The 19,249-nt window shown below is 42.5% G+C and overlaps 1 protein-coding gene across 1 annotated transcript in view; it reads left to right on the top strand.

Moving 5' to 3' along the window:
- NELL2 (neural EGFL like 2) overlaps positions 1-19,249 on the top strand; it is a 299,416-nt gene that overhangs the window by 264,095 nt on the left and 16,072 nt on the right. The window contains exons 16-17 of the mRNA XM_006126494.5: positions 7,365-7,505; positions 18,673-18,866. Of these exons, the coding sequence (XP_006126556.3) occupies positions 7,365-7,505; positions 18,673-18,866 (335 nt within the window). The remainder of the gene's footprint in view (positions 1-7,364; positions 7,506-18,672; positions 18,867-19,249) is intronic.

Raw genomic sequence — 19,249 nt, 5'->3', positions numbered from 1 at the left:
TAGAAAATAAACCCTTTTTCGACAGATCCTGTATTCCTCAAAAAATGAGGTTTTTTCTTTTTTTTTTCTTTTTTTTTTCCGAAAAATTCTCCGTTTCGGAAAAAAGCAGCAGCCATGTGTATGCTAATGAAGCGTGGGATATTTAAATCCCTGTTTCATTAGCAATTTCAATGTGCCTAATCTACATCTCTCTGTCGACAGAGAGGTATAGTCTAGACGTAGCTCCAGTCTTCCCAAAAACAAGGGATACAATAGCTGAGCTCTACAGTAAGCTGTCACTACAGTTTAGAAAACAAGTGCTCATGAAGCATAAATATAGATGATTTAGCAGGTGCAAAGGGGTTTTTTTCAACAACTTAAAGAAGTTAGAGGTATGTGGTTCTTCATTCCAAAATTCCAGGTTTAAGAGCTACCAGTGTGTTTTATTAGACTCGTTTACAAGATTTTTGAAGCATTTGTTCATCCAAAACAACAGACTTCCTTAAAGAAGTGCAGAAATGAATTGTTTGGCTTATTTTAGTGTTAAAAATCACAGATAGGTTCAATTTGGATTATTTTTTTTAAAAATAGTGAGTGGGGGGAGGATAATCGCCATGTTTTGTGACAGTAGAGCCAATGTGTTACTGTTTCACAGGAGCTGAGTATTTAGGAAGCATGGGCAGAGCTTTCACACCCCCTCCATTTTGCCAAATCTAGCACATCTGGAGTGCCATTGTCCCAGGGACGGGAGTGTTAGTTTTCAGAACAGCAGGAATTTCGGTGACAGATTTGTCACTGTGCAGCTCTCAGTGACATAGCTGCTGGAACTAAGGGTATGCTTGTGGGGGGAGGGGGTATGCTTCCATACTCCTTGACTTGAAGTGGTTTCCATTATATCCAGGGTTTACAGTTTGGTTCAGTAGCTCTCAGGACCCCCACTGTACAAATTGGTCCAGCATCTAAGCTCATTGAGCTGGACTGCAGCAGGGGCAGGGACTCTGGTGGCCTTGGACTACGGTGGCAGTTGTGGGCTTTGTGGCTGTTTCCAGTTTGAGTATGGAGATTGTTTTCACCAGTTGCCACATAATTCCACGCACAAAGCCTAGTGGGATGAAGGATTTGGGACATGTTGTGCTGTATATCTGACCAAGGGAAAAGATACTGGGTGAAACCCCAGCTCCCTGTAAGGCAATGGAAGTTTTGCCATTGATTTCAGTGAAGCCAGGATTTCAGCCATAGGCCAAAAGAGTTCTATCATGTTGTAGATTTTAAATGCTATCTTCTCCCACCTATGTTTGATGGTAGGCTTTACTCTTTAAGCCATCCCCCCACTTCATGATTTCTCATGCCACTGTCCAAACGTTTTGTTGAGCAAAGTGAAAGCTGTGGAATGAAATATTCTTTAAAATGCAACACTGATTATACAAGGAACTCCTCAAAACAAAACCAACAGTCTCTTCAGCATACACATGAGAGGAATTTGCCCTATTAAAATGGGATACAGTTTGATCATTCCTGCTAAAATAAATTGGCTCTGAGCATCACCTATACTTGTCAATTTTGCCTGTCAACCTTCAGATGTCACCAGCTCCCTCTGAACAAAGCATATGCCAAGCACAGCCCTTCATCGAATTACACCATTCTTTGTAAGTGTTTTTTTAAAGATAAAAGAAGTAGGATAATGTCTGTTTTGGTAACCTCCTTATGTGAGTAGCATTTCGTTTTCTTGTATCTAACCAGTATAGCATAAAACGAGCTCATTAGAGCTGTTGAAGCTGCATATAGCCCACTGATATACCATAGCTACTAGCCAGGCAAAACTTTTCAATCAGTTCTTCTTCCTTTGTCAACTCATACCTCTGAGTGAGCAGCTGCAAGATGATTCATCGGAGAACATTTCTCCACAGCAAAGAGAAAAATTACTTCTGGCTGCTTTTCCTTTGCTAAGAAAATCATGTGAGTTGTAGATCCTTTCACAGCCCTTCCTGAGACATCATATGACCATTTGAAAATAGAAATCCTTTTATCCAAATGTCAAGAAGAATTTCCATGAAATCAGCAGTTCAACAGTTCTAAAATGCTTTCCTGCCACATTTTCTACTTGTTTCCTAAAGTTGTGGTGGTTATATTTTGTCTTGCTGCAGAGTAAAACTCATTATTGTAATTAATGCTTACATTTTTTGTAGTTTCTTAGGAACTGGTTTCATACCGAAAGAAATCTGTGTTTTAATAACGACCAAAAGACACACTGGATTTTTTTTTTTTTTTTTGCATAAAAAATTATTTGTTGGGAGAAGCTTTGGGGTGTCTATTGTTTGCTACAAAATCATTTAAAAGAAAATGGATTGTTCAACATGATGCAGACACTAGTTACAGTGAATTGGTTTGGAGGCAAACAATCAGGCAAGAATATGACAACTAAAGATGAACAGAATGGTTCCATCAGCACATTTCATATTAAGGATTCAGATATAACTCCACTCAACATCTTGTATTCAGCCATAAGGAAATGGGAAAAATGCATTTTGTTGCTTATTGACATCTATAAAATCATTTCATCCCAAGTAATATTTTTGTAATATAGGTTTTGTCAGTTAGTTTGTAAATAAATACAGAATAGCTACTTGGGCTGTCAATTTGCCAATACTGGCATGTCATTCAAAGCTTGTTTTTCCTGAATAATCAGTAAGTAAGCTCATCAAGATGCATAAAGCCTGTGCCTTCAGTGCTGTGTTCATAATTAGAAAGCATACAGATCCACAAATAAATTTCTCTGAAGAGAGGAACGCAGGTCTGTTTTAATTCATATATGCTTTTTTGACTTTAATAACCCTCTTGCCTCCCCGTCACCCCCAGTAAGAAAATTCGACTTTTCAAAGGGAGAAATGTCCCATCAAGTCATTTTAGTTCATATTGTTTTGTAACAGCTTTAAAGTTTTGCATCGTCAGAACAACTCTTTACCCTCTCCACCTTTTAGACTATATGCTTCATTGATTCTGTGGGGTTTGCAGCTTCAGCCCACCCCAACAAACCGTCGTCTATTGAACATATAATTCCCAGCCTTTAGCACAATGAGTTCGATCATATACTGGCAAGCAAGCTGGTTCTCAAACTGATGTGGGAAGTTTCAAGGTTTCAGACCTTTCTCTCATTCTCTCTCTCCCTTTTTTTTAAAGCTTCAGGGTATAGCCAAGTTAGTCTGTACAGGATAAACGTAAAAAACAACAAATAATGTGGTAGCACTTTAAAGACTAATAAAACATGTAGGTGGTATCATGACCGTTCGTGGGCCCAGCCCACTTCTTCAGATGACCAGAGTGTTGGATGTCCAGAACTAAAATAAACAGACCGGGAGGAGGGTAGGGGGGGAGAAGGAAAAAAATGAGGGGGTGGGGAAACAAGCCTCTTTTGACTATCCAGTCTTTAGGCGCTTAGAGATTATTTGTTTTTCCTGTTACATTCCAGCTCGGCTTTCCCCTTGATATTTTTATACCCACTACCTCTTCTTGTTCTCCTCCCTCCCATTTTTTCCTTCTCCCCCTCCCCACCCCATCCTTTTTCCCCTATTTATTTTAGTTCTGGACCAACACTCTGGTCATCTGAAGTGGGCTGTGCCCATGAAAGCTCATGATACCATCTACATGGTTTGTTAGTCTTTAAAGTGCTATAAGACCATTTGTTGTTGTTTTTTTTAAGATCTGCCAGTATCTGAGGGAACACTAGTGGCATAGGCAGAGACCATTTTTTTTCTCACATAAGCAACAGAATTCTCCTTTATCTTTCTCTGCTGAACTCTCCTGAACTTTTGCAGTCTCCCAACTCCTCACTATAAAGAAGCTTTGTACTGTTTGAGAGCTAGACAGACTGAACAGCTGAAAGTTGTAAAGAATTATCATTTCTTAGTACTATGGTGTGGTTTCTTGTATTGGTGTTTTGGGACAGCAGTTCTCAAACAGCTTCAGGGGGTAGCTGAGTTAGTTTGTTACAGAAGAAAACAACAAATAGTCTGGTAGCACTGTATAGACTAACAAAACATGTAGATGGTATCATGAGCTTTCGTAGGCACAACCCACTTCTTCAGATGACCGGAGTGGCTGAGGGCAGATTTCAGGGGTTCTGCCAAAATAAACCAGAGAACAGGGCCAGCATTAGACTTGGAGTGAGGCAGGGCAGAAAGGAAAATCCTATGCTTCACTGCCTAGGGCTCAAACTAAAGCCTGAGCAGCTTGGTTTTGCAGGGCCTCCCATAACATTGGGACCTGGGCATTTGCTCTGCTGGCTTCTATTTAGTGCTGGCCCTGGCTTTTAATCTAGTGAAAAAATAGTTCGTGTGACACTGGTGGGCCATGGAATTTTTGTAACATAGTAGGGGGGAGGCTCAGGAAGAAGAAGGTTGAGAACCCCTGCTTTGGGGTACACTATAGAGATGAATACTCTGGTTATTGACCCAAAGGATATTTCCTTCTAAGTCCCTAATCTGCAGCATGGCCACCAGTCTTTTCAGACAAAAGTAAAAGCATTTTTGAATGAGACTTTGTGACAACAGAGTGTGATGCTGTAAAGTAGAGTAACTAGAGAGTTTTGACAGAGTGTGTGCTATAATCAGGAAAGAGAAGTAAGAATGAGCAGAAATAAACACTCTGGTATTAATTATAACCCATTTAAAAGTAAATATGGTGGTAATTTGACTATATCTATCTATCTATCTATCTATCTATCTATCTATCTATCTATCTATAATTGTAAAAGTAACTGTGTCAGCCCTTTAATGCAGAAGGGTAGATCTGAGTCTGTGTCATATGTAAATAAAACACCCAACAGCAATTTGCTCGCAGCATGAATAGGAAAAATGCAACAAGAAGGATGGATATGCAGTGAAGTACGCAGATGTCCCTGAAATAATGTGCTACCTTAGCTCCTCCAAACTAGTGGTGGTGTGTACAGAAATGAGAGAACTTTTTAAAATGTACTTTTTGAAGAATGGTTTCATAAGAGTGGCAATATATACTACTGTTACTGTTACTAGTACATTTTATAGTTAAGTCTTTGAACAAGAGCATCATGCTGTCCTCTATGGAAATAACAGATTACATTCATGTGAGCCAGGCTGTGAAGGCAGGACTTTGACCCACTGTGTGTGACCAATCGACAGAAGATACGGGGTCCATTTCAGCTGCACACTTCAGATCCTTGTTCTCTAGCTCAAACTATAACTCATGTTTCTGGCACTGGAGATCCCCATTTCAATCATGAGCATTGACCAAGTGATCAGTCATTGCAAGAATGTGGGGTGATCTGATATTTGATTTGATATGTTCCTCGCATGCATGAGATGAGCTGCCTACATGCAAAGGAAGTGTGTAACCCAACAGTCAGTGTGTATTGTGTGTCTTCCTCTGTGCCTGAGCCAAACAGGATTTGGTCATAGCTCTTAAGTTCCAGTTGGACAGACTCATGCTTTTTGCAATGGATATCTCTGGTTTAGTCTCTAGCTTTGGCCAAGATGCCAGGTGTCACATATATATGATGCAAGATGGGTGTGGTGCACTGTCCCATGTAGTGGCACTTAGACTACTTATTAATGAGCTTCCTCTACGTCTACATCCTTAGCTGAGAGGCAGCTGGCTTTTTAGCTCAAGCTATTGAGGCTCAAGCACTAAGCTGCAGAGGTCCCAGGTTCAGTTCTGCCTGTTCGTGTTACATAAGCACATCTTTATGGACCTTGGTATAGGCTCTGTTATCTTCAGCAGGGTTGCTATAACTTTAGACTCACTCTGCTGAATTTTAGAGATTTATCCCGCATGTGGTTTAAAAGCCAATTCCTTCCAGATTTCCAGAAATGTATGTTGTATTTGTTAATGAAGATCATATTTTATATGTAATGTAAGGTACTGGAAATAAACACAGTATGGTAAGCTTAGTTTATAAAATCAGTTTACAGACTGAGCTTTTAGAAATCAGTAGGGCAGGCCTTGCTGATGTCCAGCAATCCTTTCAAGGGTGGGATCTTTGGAAGAAGTCTAGTTAGTGGAAAGCTACCTTTTAAGAGAGCCACATCACACAGAACTACTAGGTAACACTCGGAGGAGAAAAGTAAGTTGTACTGTGTCCTTAAGACCTGGCCATGTTTTTTGGACTCTTCAAAGTTATTTGTAATAGAAAGCTGATTCTGCTCTCCCTTACACTCAGAGCAGGAGTATCTGGTGTAAATCAGGATTATATCCCTTGAGTGCAATGGCATTTCACCAATGTAAAGCTGGTGCAAGTGGGAACATAATCAAGTCCAGAAGCTGTCCCTTTCTTCTTGGAAAAGAAAAAAATTGAAGGAAAGAAATCTGGTCTGGTTTGGAAAACAGACTAATACTTAAGGTGAAATATCAAATTTCTTTCCTACCTCCCAGCTATAGGTACTCTCTTTTTAATACAGCCAGATTGCTTCAGTTATTACATCCAGGCTGTGTCTACACTGGCAAGTTATTCCGGAAAATCAGCTGCTTTTCCAGAAAAATTTGCCAGCTGTCTACACTGGCCACTTGAATTTCCAGAAAAGCACTGACGATCTAATGTAAAATCATCCGTGCTTTTCTGGAAAAACTATGCTGCTCCCGTTCGGGCAAAAGTCTTTTTCCGGAAAACTGTTCCGGAAAAGGGCCAGTGTAGACTGCACAGTAGTGTTTTCCGCAAAAAAGCCCCGATCGCAAAAATGACGATCGGGGCTTTTTTGCGGAAAAGCGCGTCTAGATTGGCCACGGACGCTTTTCCGGAAAAAGTGCTTTTCCAGAAGAGCGTCCTGCCAATCTAGACGCGCTTTTCTGAAAATGCTTTTAACGGAAAACTTTTCCGTTAAAAGCATTTCCGGAAAATCATGCCAGTGTAGACGTAGCCCCAATGTTTTATAAAATCATTAATTCTCTAATAGTGAGAGTAAGGATTTGTTGTCTTGATATGCTACTGAAATACATAATGTTGGTTATGTCAGACAGTCTGGATTGATCAAGGGGTGAATAGTTGGAAATATTGTTTTTATTCTTTGACTTGGGACTCTTTTTTTTCTTAGTGCCTTGGAAGGTTTACTTAGATAACAGACTACCTACTGTTTGTTGTGTTTGAATTAGTTACTAATGTTTAACAATAGAGAAGGCGATTTAATCATCCTTTTCATTCATTAGTATGGTCTTACTATTATTCTACAGCTTTTATGAGAAGAGGTTCAAAAATTCAGTCTCTTTTTTGATTTACTGCAAACCATTATAGGGATCCAGTAATACTGATTTAAGCCATTTTTATAAAACTCCGTAATGCAGCAGACACTGAATTGTCAGCCAGACAGATGTAGTTGATTCAGCTGTGTGACTTCCTGTTTTCTTTTTTGGTTGCTGAACAGACATTGATGAATGCTCAGATGGCTTTGTTCAATGTGACAGCCGTGCTAACTGCATTAACCTGCCTGGCTGGTACCACTGTGAGTGCAGGGATGGCTACCATGACAATGGGATGTTTTCACCGAGTGGAGAATCATGTGAAGGTCAGTATCTAATAAAGGGGCAAATGTCCAATAGGTCACACATTATTATCATTTATAGTAGAGTAATGCACAGAGTCCCCAGATGTTACTGGGTGGGCGTCCATTGTGCTGTGCATTGTCTGGACATAAAGTGAAAGGTGATTGCTACCCCAAAGACCTTAGAATGGGAATAGATAAAACAAACAAAACGGGAGAAAGGAAGTGTTATTTTCCTTATTGCACAGCTGGGGAACTGAAGAGCACAAGGGAATTCAATGACTAGTTTGAGATCACATATAAAGTCTGTGGCTGAGCCAGAAACAGAATATTTTTGGCCTCATACCTACTTGTGTGCAGTAATAATTGAGGCTAGATTGTGTGCAGCTCTTCTCCCATTCTCTTTGCCCAGCTAGTATAAGCTAATCAGAATCACAGTCCCTGCTCTTTGGAAGGCAGGATCTTCACTCTCATTAACCTCCACTCCAGAGAGAGCAAGGAGATGGTTCCAGCCTCTCTATGTACTGGCTTTTTTCACTAGCTGGCTGCAAAGAAGCGGAGAAGAGAGGAAGGCCAGTCCAATGGTTAGGGAGCGATTTTCCAAAATGAAATGCTACTACCAGATGATCCCTATACACAACAACAGGCTGGAATGATCAATTACATTAGTCTCTCACCAGTGACATCACAGAGAGGGTAAAGTTGACTGGGGAACCTAGTTTTTACATGCAGAAATGAAGCCAGTTCCTCCTCTCCAGTTACCCTGTACGCTAAAATATTCCTCTATAAGAAACTTGTCCTATTGCAAAGAATGATTCAGGGGGTCTAATAACCACTGCTCGCCCCCAGGGTACTATCATGCTGCCTTTCCTGCTCATAGAATTACTGCCTTTAGAAAGTGGCAATATGAGGAATAACATCAGAAGCTTGGAAACACTGCAGGCTGGCAGGGCTCGGGGTGGGGGCTGTATAGAATCATTCCAGAAGCTGTAGCAAATGGGAACAGCAAGTTAGTGGGCATACAATTATATTAAGGTGCAGCTCTCCTAGTATGAAGCACTTAATCTTTAAACATTTGTGAGCCTCTACTCGAAAGGCTGTTTTAAGACAAACAAGCCTGCGTGTTCTCTGGTTTGCTCATATTCCTTCGTGTCTGGTAATTATGAACTTGGAACACTCGCACATTGGGAGCTGCTCAGCTTTGTTTAAGCTCAGTCTATAGGCAGCATCAATCCCAAAGGGAAGGAATGGAATTAATTTCAGCAATTCAGAGTCAAAGAATGCTCTCCACTAAGAGCAAGAGTGACCTTTTCAGTATCTGTCTCACCTGTTCTTCAGTGCATTTTTACTACATTTGAAAGCCTGTACTACCATGTGGATGAGCTGCCTGGCTATTTGAATGAGTTACTGACTTTGTAAGGCTAGGCTTCTCCATCAAAAACTAGCTAAATTTCAGTACTCATCAGCTTTTAGAACACGCCAGATACGTTTGGAAAAATTCTGATCTTTCTGACCAAAGAACCTCCATCTATCTATTCACAAGTGATGCACTAACCAATTGTCCATGGAAATATTTAGCACAGGTTTTTATCTGGGGTTGTAATGCTGCACTTGCCTTGTAGCTTCAGCACTGTGATTTGGTGATGGCTACTAGACAACCAAATTAAAACTTAGATGGACTAAAATTCTTTGCAGTGTGTCCATCACTAAAGATGAGCATTTAAAACTTTATCTGACCTACCCACTGGGTGCCTCTAGAGGGAATTCTTCCCCTCTTGCAAGCACTAAGTCAGAGATAGAGATACGTCTGTTTAATAACAGTAAATGGGCATCAATCTACGGAAACACACATAAACAAAGAAAACCCATAAGCAAGAGACCATCCCCAGAATCCAAAGAGCAGAGCCTTTTGCTTAAAGATCTTTAGTCCAACCCCCAACTCATGTAGTGTGCTTTCCCCCACATCAAACACTCCACTTGTGGCTCTTCCCAGTCAGTGCAGACCTGGAGTTCATAGGTACATCATCATGATGTCTCCCCTTGTTATGTGGCAATGCCATCTACTTGCTGCTCCCACCATGTGCTTGCCATCCGCTCCCACCGGCTGGTCGCTCCTACTGGCTGCTGCTCCCACCAGCTACAATGCTGGCTGCTGCTCTCTCCATCGTGCCAGCCGCCTGCTGCTGCTCCCACCAACCATCCCACCGAGTGCCTGCTGCTGTTCCTGCCTACCACCTGCTGTTCTCGCCAGCCTCTGCAGCTGGCCTTGTAATAGATTTGGCTCTGAGCCAAACCTAGTGATTTCATCTTCTTGGTGATTTCAGCTCTTGGCCCAAAGAACAGTCCAGCCAAAAGATACCAGCATCCATAATGAAGAGACTCCTTATGGAGTCTGTTTTAGTTCTATCATTAGAACGGGGGCGGGGGAGAGTGAGAAACAGGCTTAACCAGTCTTACAGCTCACACCTGGAGGGCATGTAGCCTGCTGGTTCAGTTAACTGAGTTTGGCAGAGGAAGCCTTGTCCATCTGAGATTCTTTACACCAACAGTTTCTCTCCTTTTAACTGAGTTAAACACAGTTGACTTTTCTGCATTCCCAATAACTGCAAGCATTGGTGGTCATATCTTACAATTCTGCATTTAGGGTTAACACAGTTTGTGACCCTACAACAGCCAAATTGGTTATGATGGGCAAACACCATTCTAACAATTGACTATCTAGCAGGCCTAAGCAAACTGAGTGAACTGTATTTCCATAACCACACCCGGGATGTCTTTCCCATTCCAGCTGGCTATAATGGAAGCATTGATTCAGACACTGCTTACACAAGGAAGGTTACTTCTTCATCAAGTGGTGTCTCTGTGGGTGCTCTACTCAGGTCTCAGTGCATGCTTAAAATCGGAGATTTTTGGTAGCAGTGCCCCTCGTGCCACAGCACACAACAGTCCCCTCCCTCCCCCCCCCCCCCGGAAACTGTGGAATGCACACACAACGTGAGTCCCATCAGTTCCTTTTTAACTATCCCTGGCTGAAGACGTAATTCACAGCAGTGCTCTTCTTTCTGACAGGAAAAATTTAAATCCTCTGTTATTTTTAGCTCTTTACCTCATCATTTTGTTTAGTTTGTCCTTTTTCAATGTTGACTTTGCTGAAAAGGAAAAAAAAACACAGCAGCCGCCGCAGCTTTTCTTCACTGCAACAATGCCAGGTTTCCCCAGCTTCAAAAAATGCGATTCCTGCGGAGACTCAATGCCTACCTCAGATGGCCATGCCTCATGTGTCAAATGCCTGGGGGAGTCTCATTTGGCACAAAAATGCCCTCATTGCCTGAATAGGATGGCAAAGTAAGAAAAGACCACGAACCGTGGCTCAAAACTATTATCTGGACAAAGTCTCTTCAATTACCAATGGACAAACCAGAGCAGGTGTGGACACAGCAGAAGCCCTCGGGTAGGGCAGCTTCATCACCCCACAAAGGCTCTCAAGCCACAAGGGCTTCCCCGGCATGCTCCCTGTCCGAGCTGCCTAGAGCCTCTCATTCTCCGGTGCCATCAGTACCACAGAGAAATGCAGGTCAGTGTCATCCAGAAGTGCCCTCATTGCCTGAATATGAAGGCATGGGCCAGAAAAGACTGAAAAAGTGTGATGCTATAACACAACCTAATTTATTGGAATTAAGAGTGATGAACATTTAGGGGGCAATATTAGACAAAACAAGAACCAAGGTAAACCTCTGTCCAGAACTCTAATCAAAACAAAGCTTTTCTGAAGTTCATAAACTTAAAAAAAAAAAAAAAAAATTCCTCACTTCTGATGTCTCTCCACTTTGTGGGTTTGTGTCCAGAACAGGAGTGGAAGATCCCAAAGGCAGCAAAAGAATACTCTGCCTGACCCATGTAGAAAAACAAAGCAGGAGAAATATCACAAAAGTACAAAATTTCTAACCCAGTTCTTAGGCCTAAGGGGCTTTTATCAGTCTAGATAAGTATCCAAACTGATCTGAATGTAAGCAAAACCATACATTTTGAGTATGTCTACACAGCAAAGTTATTTCGAAATAACAATTGTTATTTCAAAATAACTTCACTAGTGTCTACACAGCCAAGCCGCTATTTCGAAATTAATTCCATGAGGAATAACGCCAAATTCGAAATAGCTATTCTGAAATTAGTGCTGTGTAGACACTTATATCGAAATAGGGGGCCTCCAGTCTTCCCAGGGTGCCCTGGTGGCCACATCGACCTCAACCAAGAACACTCCTCTCCCTCGCCCCCTCCCCAGAGTCCTTAAAGGGGTTGACTCTGGCCACAGTGCTTGTGCCAGCTCCAAGCCTGCCAGCCCAGAGCCAGCAGTCACTGCTCCATACCCAGTGACCCCAAAACATGAGGCAGCAAGCCACTGGCAGCCAGCCCTCTACTGCTCCCCAGGAGCAGTCTGCCAGCTCCCAGGAGCCTGCCATGGCCCGGAGAAGGAGGGTGCCTTCCTGGTCCAGGGTAGAGATCATGGACCTTATTCAGGTTTGGGGGGGATGCCCCCAATGTCCATGATCTCCGCACTAGATGGAGGAACGTGGCCGTCTATGGCAGGATAGCTGCCAGCCTGGCCACCCAAAGCCTCATGTGAACCCAGGAGCAGGTTTGCATGAAAATCAAGTTGGTCCGGCGAGACCTCTCAATCCTGAGCCCTGAGCTTCCACTCCCTCTTCTTCCCCTTTCTTCCCCCTTCCAGCTCCCTCCTCCCAGGTTTCCCCCTCCCCTCTCCCACCCGCTTTTCTCCCCTCTCCCACCTCCTTTCCCCAGTCACACCAGAGTTTCATTCCCCCCCCCCCCCCAGTTTTGTTAAATAAAGAGAGTTTGTGTTCATGAAAATACATGTATTTTATTTGATATCAGGGAGGGCGGTTAGGGAGGAGTAAGTGGGAAGGAAGTTGGATGCAGAAGGGAGCTCGAGGTAGGGCACTGGGGTACAGAATGGGGGGTGGAGTCTGAGAGGGAGTTTGGATGAAGGAGGGGGTTGTGATCTGGGACAGAGGTTGAAGTACAGAATCCAGAAGTGGGTATGGGTGCAGGAGAGGATTCTGGCCTCAGGGGAGAGGCTCTTGGAGGGATGCAGGATCTGGGAGGCAGTTGTGACCTGGGAGAAGGGGGTGCAGAGGGTTTGGGTGGTGACCTGGGGCAGGGGAATGGGGTGAAGGGTCAGGGAGGGGGGAGGGGTGCCAGAAAGGATTCTGGCCTGGGGGAGGCATTTAGGATGGGGTTCAGGGTCTGGGAGGGAGTTGTGACCTGCGGAAAAGGGGGGGTGTTGGGTGATGGCCTGAGGCAGGTAGTTGGGGAGGGTGTGCCAGAGGCAGGCTCCAGCTGGGAGGTGCTTACCTAGGTGGTTCCCAGGAGCAGCTCTGCAGAAATCTGAGCTGCATCTATAAGCTGCTCCATGAGGCTCTGATCCGGGCAGGGGAGGGGAAGGGAGTGAGGAGGCTTCATTGGCTGCCCCTGCCTCCAGCAAAATTTCTCAGCTCCTATTGCTGAGAGCAGTCACATTTAAAGCAGCTACAGCTGCACTGTCCATGAGGGTCCTAGCGAGGCTGTCATGAGCCAGATCCGGTGGCTTGGCAGGCTGGATTCATCCTCCTAGCCACCTCTTACCCATCTCTGATTTAGGAGCTTCTTGTTGTATCAATGGACCAGGGTATTTAAAGGTGTCTCTGACCTAGGCAAGACCTGGACTTTACAAACTTTATATAAAAACACCAGACAATGTTCAAAAGAGAGGCTGTTCCAACCTTGATTCCTTTCTCAATGAAATAGAAATACAGAGGCCACTGGGATCAGAGCAATGGGCAGGAGGATCAGGCAGTATTATGCTCGTATGATGTGATATGGTTGGGAGGTACAGGATAGGAGGAGGGAGAAAGAAGACCTTCAAATGTGCAAGATCAAACCCATTCCACATAGCATATAGGTTAGATAAGCAAAATGTGGCCCTCTGTTAAGTTATTCACATTTTGCAAGATTTATCCAACACAATCCTCCAAACTTTTTTGAGGCTCACATATCCCTATCTATACTATTCAAGTGACTAACTATGCAGCACTTTAAAGACTAACAAGATGGTTTATTAGGTGATGAGCTTTTGTGGGCCAGACCAACTTCCTCAGATCAAATTGTGGAAGAAAATTGGCATGACCATATATACCAAAGGGATATCCCTTTGGTATATATCCCTTTGGTGTATACGGTCATGCCAATTTTCTTCCAGAATTTGATCTGAGGAAGTGGGTCTGGCTCATGACAGTTCATCACCTAATAAACCATCTTGTTAGTCTTTAAAGTGCTGCATAGTCCTGTCTTTTGTTTCAGCAAGACCAGACTAACACGGCTACATCTCTATTACTATTCAAATGACTAGATTCTGAAGCACTGTGTTGTAAGCTGGCTGCAGTATCTTTAAGTGCTTTTGGAAGACGACATGGGAGTGATAATAGTGATCTAACACCTAGGTCTGAAATTGCTGGAAATTTGCATTGTGGGCTATTTTCCCCATTCATTGTGCTCAGCAATAGCAGCAGCTGAGCTCAGTCCCCAGCCTTCAATAGTTTATGGTGCTTGGTGCCCCGGTTAAGGCTGTAAACAAAATGTCAGCAACATAATTCACGGTTTATTGCAAGTCCAACATCAAAACACTGAAGTAAGCTTTTGCCAGGGAAAGATGATTTGTGCTTAAGCACTTTGCAGATAAAGACTGAAGTTTGATACTGATGAATAATGCAGATATTAGTTCATGTATGCAAGTTTGTGTTTCTCTGTATTTTGAGCATATTGCTGTTTCAGACTGAGTTAGAATTACAATATGGATGTCTGCTGATTTGGCCTGAGGATATTTAACCTATCTTGTCAATTTCCACTTCATCGGACTAAATGCAGTGCTTTGCATAGCGAAAAGGCTCAGAGGTATAGCCACATGGCTACCTCACTATTTTGTGAATGAAATTATTTACTTTTTCTGAGTTTAGCAAGCTGAAAGTTCAAAAGCAGAAGGGTGGGAATTTCAGAAGCAGATGGTGTTAGCCAGACTCTGCTTCCATTGAAGTCAGAATATCAGTGGAAAAGCTCCCATTGACTTCTGTGGAAACAGAGTTAAGTTATCACTGAAGCCTTTGGAAAATTCCACTACGATAAATAAGTTGTGAAATGTGCCTGAATATGAATGGCTAAATTCAGGCCTGCTGTAAATGGGCACAGATCCTCTTACTGAAATGGAGATACTCTCATTTACATGGACATGAATGTCACCCAGAAAAGTGACATGACTTATTTGTGATACTAGAAGTGTGGGAGCCCTGTATATTACAGCATTTTAGGCAAGAAAAAGTCCCTCCATAAAAATGGCTTAACAATAATAAAGAAAGTTACAGTGTTAGAAATTGATCCTCTTGTTTAAAATATTGCAAAAGTGGCGAGGAGTCCTGTGGCACCTTAGGGTATGTCTACACTACCACCCTAGTTCGAACTAGGGTGGTAATGTAGGCAACCGGAATTGCAAATGAAGCCTGGGATTTGAATTTCCCGGGCTTCATTTGCATATTGCCGGGCACCGCCATTTTTAAATGTCCGCTAGTGCGGACTCCGTGCCCCGCGGCTACACGCGGCACGGACTAGGTACTTCAGATTAGGCTTCCTATTCCTAACTACCGTTACTCATTCCACGAAGAGTAACGGTAGTTCGGAATAGGAAGCCTAATCCGAACTACCTAGTCCGTGCCGCGTGTAGCCACGGGGCACGGAGTCCGCACTAGCGGACATTTAAAAATGGCGGCGCCCGGCAATATGCAAATGAAGCCCGGGAAATTCAAATCCTGGGCTTCATTTGCAACTCCGGTTGCCTACATTACCACCCTAGTTCGAACTAGGGTGGTAGTGTAGACATACCCTTATAGACTAACCAAAGTGTTGGAGCATAAGCTTTCATGGGCAAAGACCCACTTCGTCAGATGCATGAGTGGGTCTTTGCCCATGAAAGCTTATGCTCCAGCACTGGTTAGTCTATAAGGTGCCACAGGACTCCTCGCCGGTTTTGCAGATTCAGACTAACACGGTTACCCCTCTATATCTATTTAAAATATTAAACATGTAAATGTTTTTTTTCTTGTTACCATAGCCAATATTGCAGGAGTTTGGAAATTAGTTTATAGAGTAGTTAGGCAATGCCAAAATGCCAGTTTTGATTCACCTGGGTGCCAGCAGTATTTTTATAATAGGTTCAGGATGTGTCGTGTTTTAATCTCTTAGGAATATAGCAGTTGCCACACTGGATTACATCCATAGTCCAGTTAATCCAATATCCTTTTGCTGATAGTGACTAGCACCAGATGCTTCAAAGGGATGTATAAGAAATCTTTCTTTAAGCTGTGGTGGAATAATATGTCTCCATATTAAGTGACCCTGTCACAATACATACATATAGCAGGAAATGTGTCCAATAGACTCAGTTGCCTGAGTGCCTGCATTTAACAACTCAAAAGGTATAGCGATGTAGTAAAGAGAAATACAGCCGGTCCCCGAGTTGCGAACGGTTGACTTACGGCCATTCGCAGTTATGACCAAAAATGTTGTAAATGGCGGATCCCAACTTACGAACGCGATCCGCGCTTACAAACAGCGCAGTCACGTGTAACTCAATGGGGTCCGACTTATGAATAAACCGAGTTACGACCAATTGCTTGGTCCATAACCAGTTCGTAAGTCAAAGACAGTCTGTACATGACACTCTCTGAAAGAAAAATTTGTCTTGTCCATTTGTCAGAGCGGTTGTGTTCCTAGCAGCCACACCTTGTACATAGACATCCAATCAGAAATCATGTGATATCATAGATGAGAAGGGTCCTTCTAGCAGCTTGCAAACTATAGTGACCAGAATAATGATCACTTTTGCATTATCCTGTGCTTTAAATCAACATACTAGATCATGCTATATTTTAATGTCCTTCCTATCCTTAATAGTTAGACACTGAAGCATTAAATGTAGTATCTTCTCCAAAATCTGTAAGGCTACGTCTACACTGGCCCCTTTTCCGGAAGGGGCATGTAAATTTCATGAGTCGTCGTAGGGAAATCCGCGGGGGATTTAAATATCCCCCGCGGCATTTAAATAAAAATGTCCGCCGCTTTTTTCCGGCTTTTAAAAAAGCCAGAAAAGAGCGTCTACACTGGCCCCGATCCTCCGGAAAAAAAGCCCTTTTCCGGAGGCTCTTATTCCTACTTCAAAGTAGGAATAAGAGCCTCCGGAAAAGGGCGCTTTTTCCGGAGGATCGGGGCCAGTGTAGACGCTCTTTTCCGGCTTTTTTAAAAGCCGGAAAAAAGCGGCGGACATTTTTATTTAAATGCCGCGGGGGATATTTAAATCCCCCGCGGATTTCCCTACGACGACTCATGAAATTTACATGCCCCTTCCGGAAAAGGGGCCAGTGTAGACGTAGCCTAAGTGTTAATTATTGCAACTCTGGGTATTCTTGTTATCCCTATAAATGTGCAGTCGCATATTAGATCTTGCTAAATTTTTAGCCTCAAAAACATCCCGTAGCAACGAATTCCCACTATTTATGTGTTCTCTGAAAAAGTATTTTCCTTTTATCTGATTTGAATTCACCACCTTTCAATTTCATTGCACATCTCCTTATTCCTTTGTCAGGAGACTGGAAGAACAGAATCTCCTCATTTAATTTCTGTAGGCCATTCATTATTTTAAATACTTTTTCTCATGTCTCCCCTAGTTTGTCTGCTTTGTAAGATAAATAATTCTAGTCTTTTAATCTCTCTTCTTACAAGAGTTTTTTCCAGGCTTATGATTATTTTCATCAGCGTGGTCTGACTCCCATTAAATTCTTCAGTATCCTTCTTGAGAGGGGGCTACCAGTTCTTCTGAATAGCTGAATCCATGCCATTGATTTAGATAATAGTATTACATAACTTTCTATATTATTCTGCATCTTATTTCTTTGCACCCTGATACCTTGTTTACTTTTTTGACAGTAGCTACACATTGAGACAAAGACTTATTTGAGCTGTCTTGCTTTAGGAGTTGGGTTTAAGATCAGTCTGGAGAAGGTTCCTTTCCATTTTGAAACCAAAAATAGAGAGAGATACACACATGACTATTGATTGTTATTGGTCTGTTGCCCAATAAATATCACAAATATCACTTTTTAGTGAAATCACTAATTAAAAACATGGGGGTAAGATTGTCATAAAGTTTCATTTCTGATTAAAGCCAATGGAACCACCCAGATTTGTACAACCAAGGATGTGACCTTTGATTTTTCAGCTATATCCCACAATGCATTTATAGCGAGTTTATATGCTTTTTCAGAATTCTGTGCTGAAGTAAGTGGGTGGGATTTTCCCTTTAGTGATAGGAGGAGACAGACAGCTCAGAAAGCTAAATAAAATAATTGAAGTGCATGGCAGTGTATGCCGTTAGTTTGTCCTTGCGAAAGATGTATGTGTATGCATTAATGAAATGTGTCTGTAACGTACTCAGAAATCTTTGAAATGTAATACTGTGTCAGAGTTGTTCAGCTTAATCCCCATTGAGATTCATTTTGTTCTTATGTTAGATACAAAGATCATAGATGTCTCTGTAACTCGAATAACTAATGTGCTCTAGTTGGTACCTTAGATAAACCATGTGATCCTTATTACAGAATGAAACTACAGGTCAGACTTCACCTTTCATGTTAACTTTTCAATAGATGTGTAGGAAACTCAAAAGCACTAGGCAAAGCTAGCAAAAGAATTTGGAAGCAAATTCAGTTGTCTATTGCTTTGCTTGTTAAGTATCCTTTTACTTCTCATGGATGTAGGCTTTCATAAACTAATGGTCTTACCGGGGCTTACTGTTATCTCTGATCTTGTGTCTCTTGTCTAGCATTTGTCGTTTCCTTGTTCTTGCTAAATAGCTCAACAACATTCACTTTGAAAATGATATAGAAAAGTTCAAATGATGATTTTTTTCTTTTAAAACAGAGTTTTCAAAGACATTTTGTGAACTTGTGAGTTTTTCTCTCTAGACTGGTGGAGTGCAAATTAATTTTCAGCTGAAGGCTTTAATGGTTGAGAATCATTTATACTGGCACTAGCAAGACCATTTTTGTTAATTGAATGTGGTATAAAAGCATAACATGGCATGTTTTCACAGACATTGATGAATGTGGGACTGGAAGGCACAGCTGCGCCAATGACACTGTTTGCTTTAACTTGGATGGCGGGTATGACTGTCGATGCCCTCATGGAAAAAACTGCACCGGAGACTGTATCCATGATGACAAAATCAAACACAATGGGCAGATTTGGGTGCTGGAGAATGACCGGTGCTCCGTCTGCTCATGCCAGGTTAGTATAAAGTTCACTGTTTTCTTAGTCACTGGGGGGAAAGAGTGCTAAGGGTAGAAGAAAACGCTATGAAATTACTCTGTTACTGCTCTTCTTGGGCCCTCTCCATCATGGAGGTGATATCACAGGAAAGGTGATTTCCACAGGACCATTGGGGTCAGTGTGTTTCTCCCTGACCTTCGTGTACCCAACACAGAGCTCCCCATCCCAGTCCTGCTCAGTCCCTGCCATTTTCCTGCTCAGTCCCTGCCATTTTCCCCTAGATAGATATCATTGCCTCGGAGGCTTTGTTGTGCAGTCCCGCAAAAAGGAAAGCAGAGCCATCACAGATACCGTCTCCCTTTAGCCAGGTGGGAGAGATCACATTTGTGCCCAGATTATTT

The sequence above is a fragment of the Pelodiscus sinensis genome, chromosome 1, assembly GCF_052426305.1.
Source record: "Pelodiscus sinensis isolate ZL-2025 chromosome 1, ASM5242630v1, whole genome shotgun sequence".
NCBI lineage: Eukaryota > Metazoa > Chordata > Testudines > Trionychidae > Pelodiscus > Pelodiscus sinensis.
The sequence above is the reverse complement of the archived record's forward strand: the minus strand, read 5'-3'. Positions and strand labels throughout refer to the sequence as shown.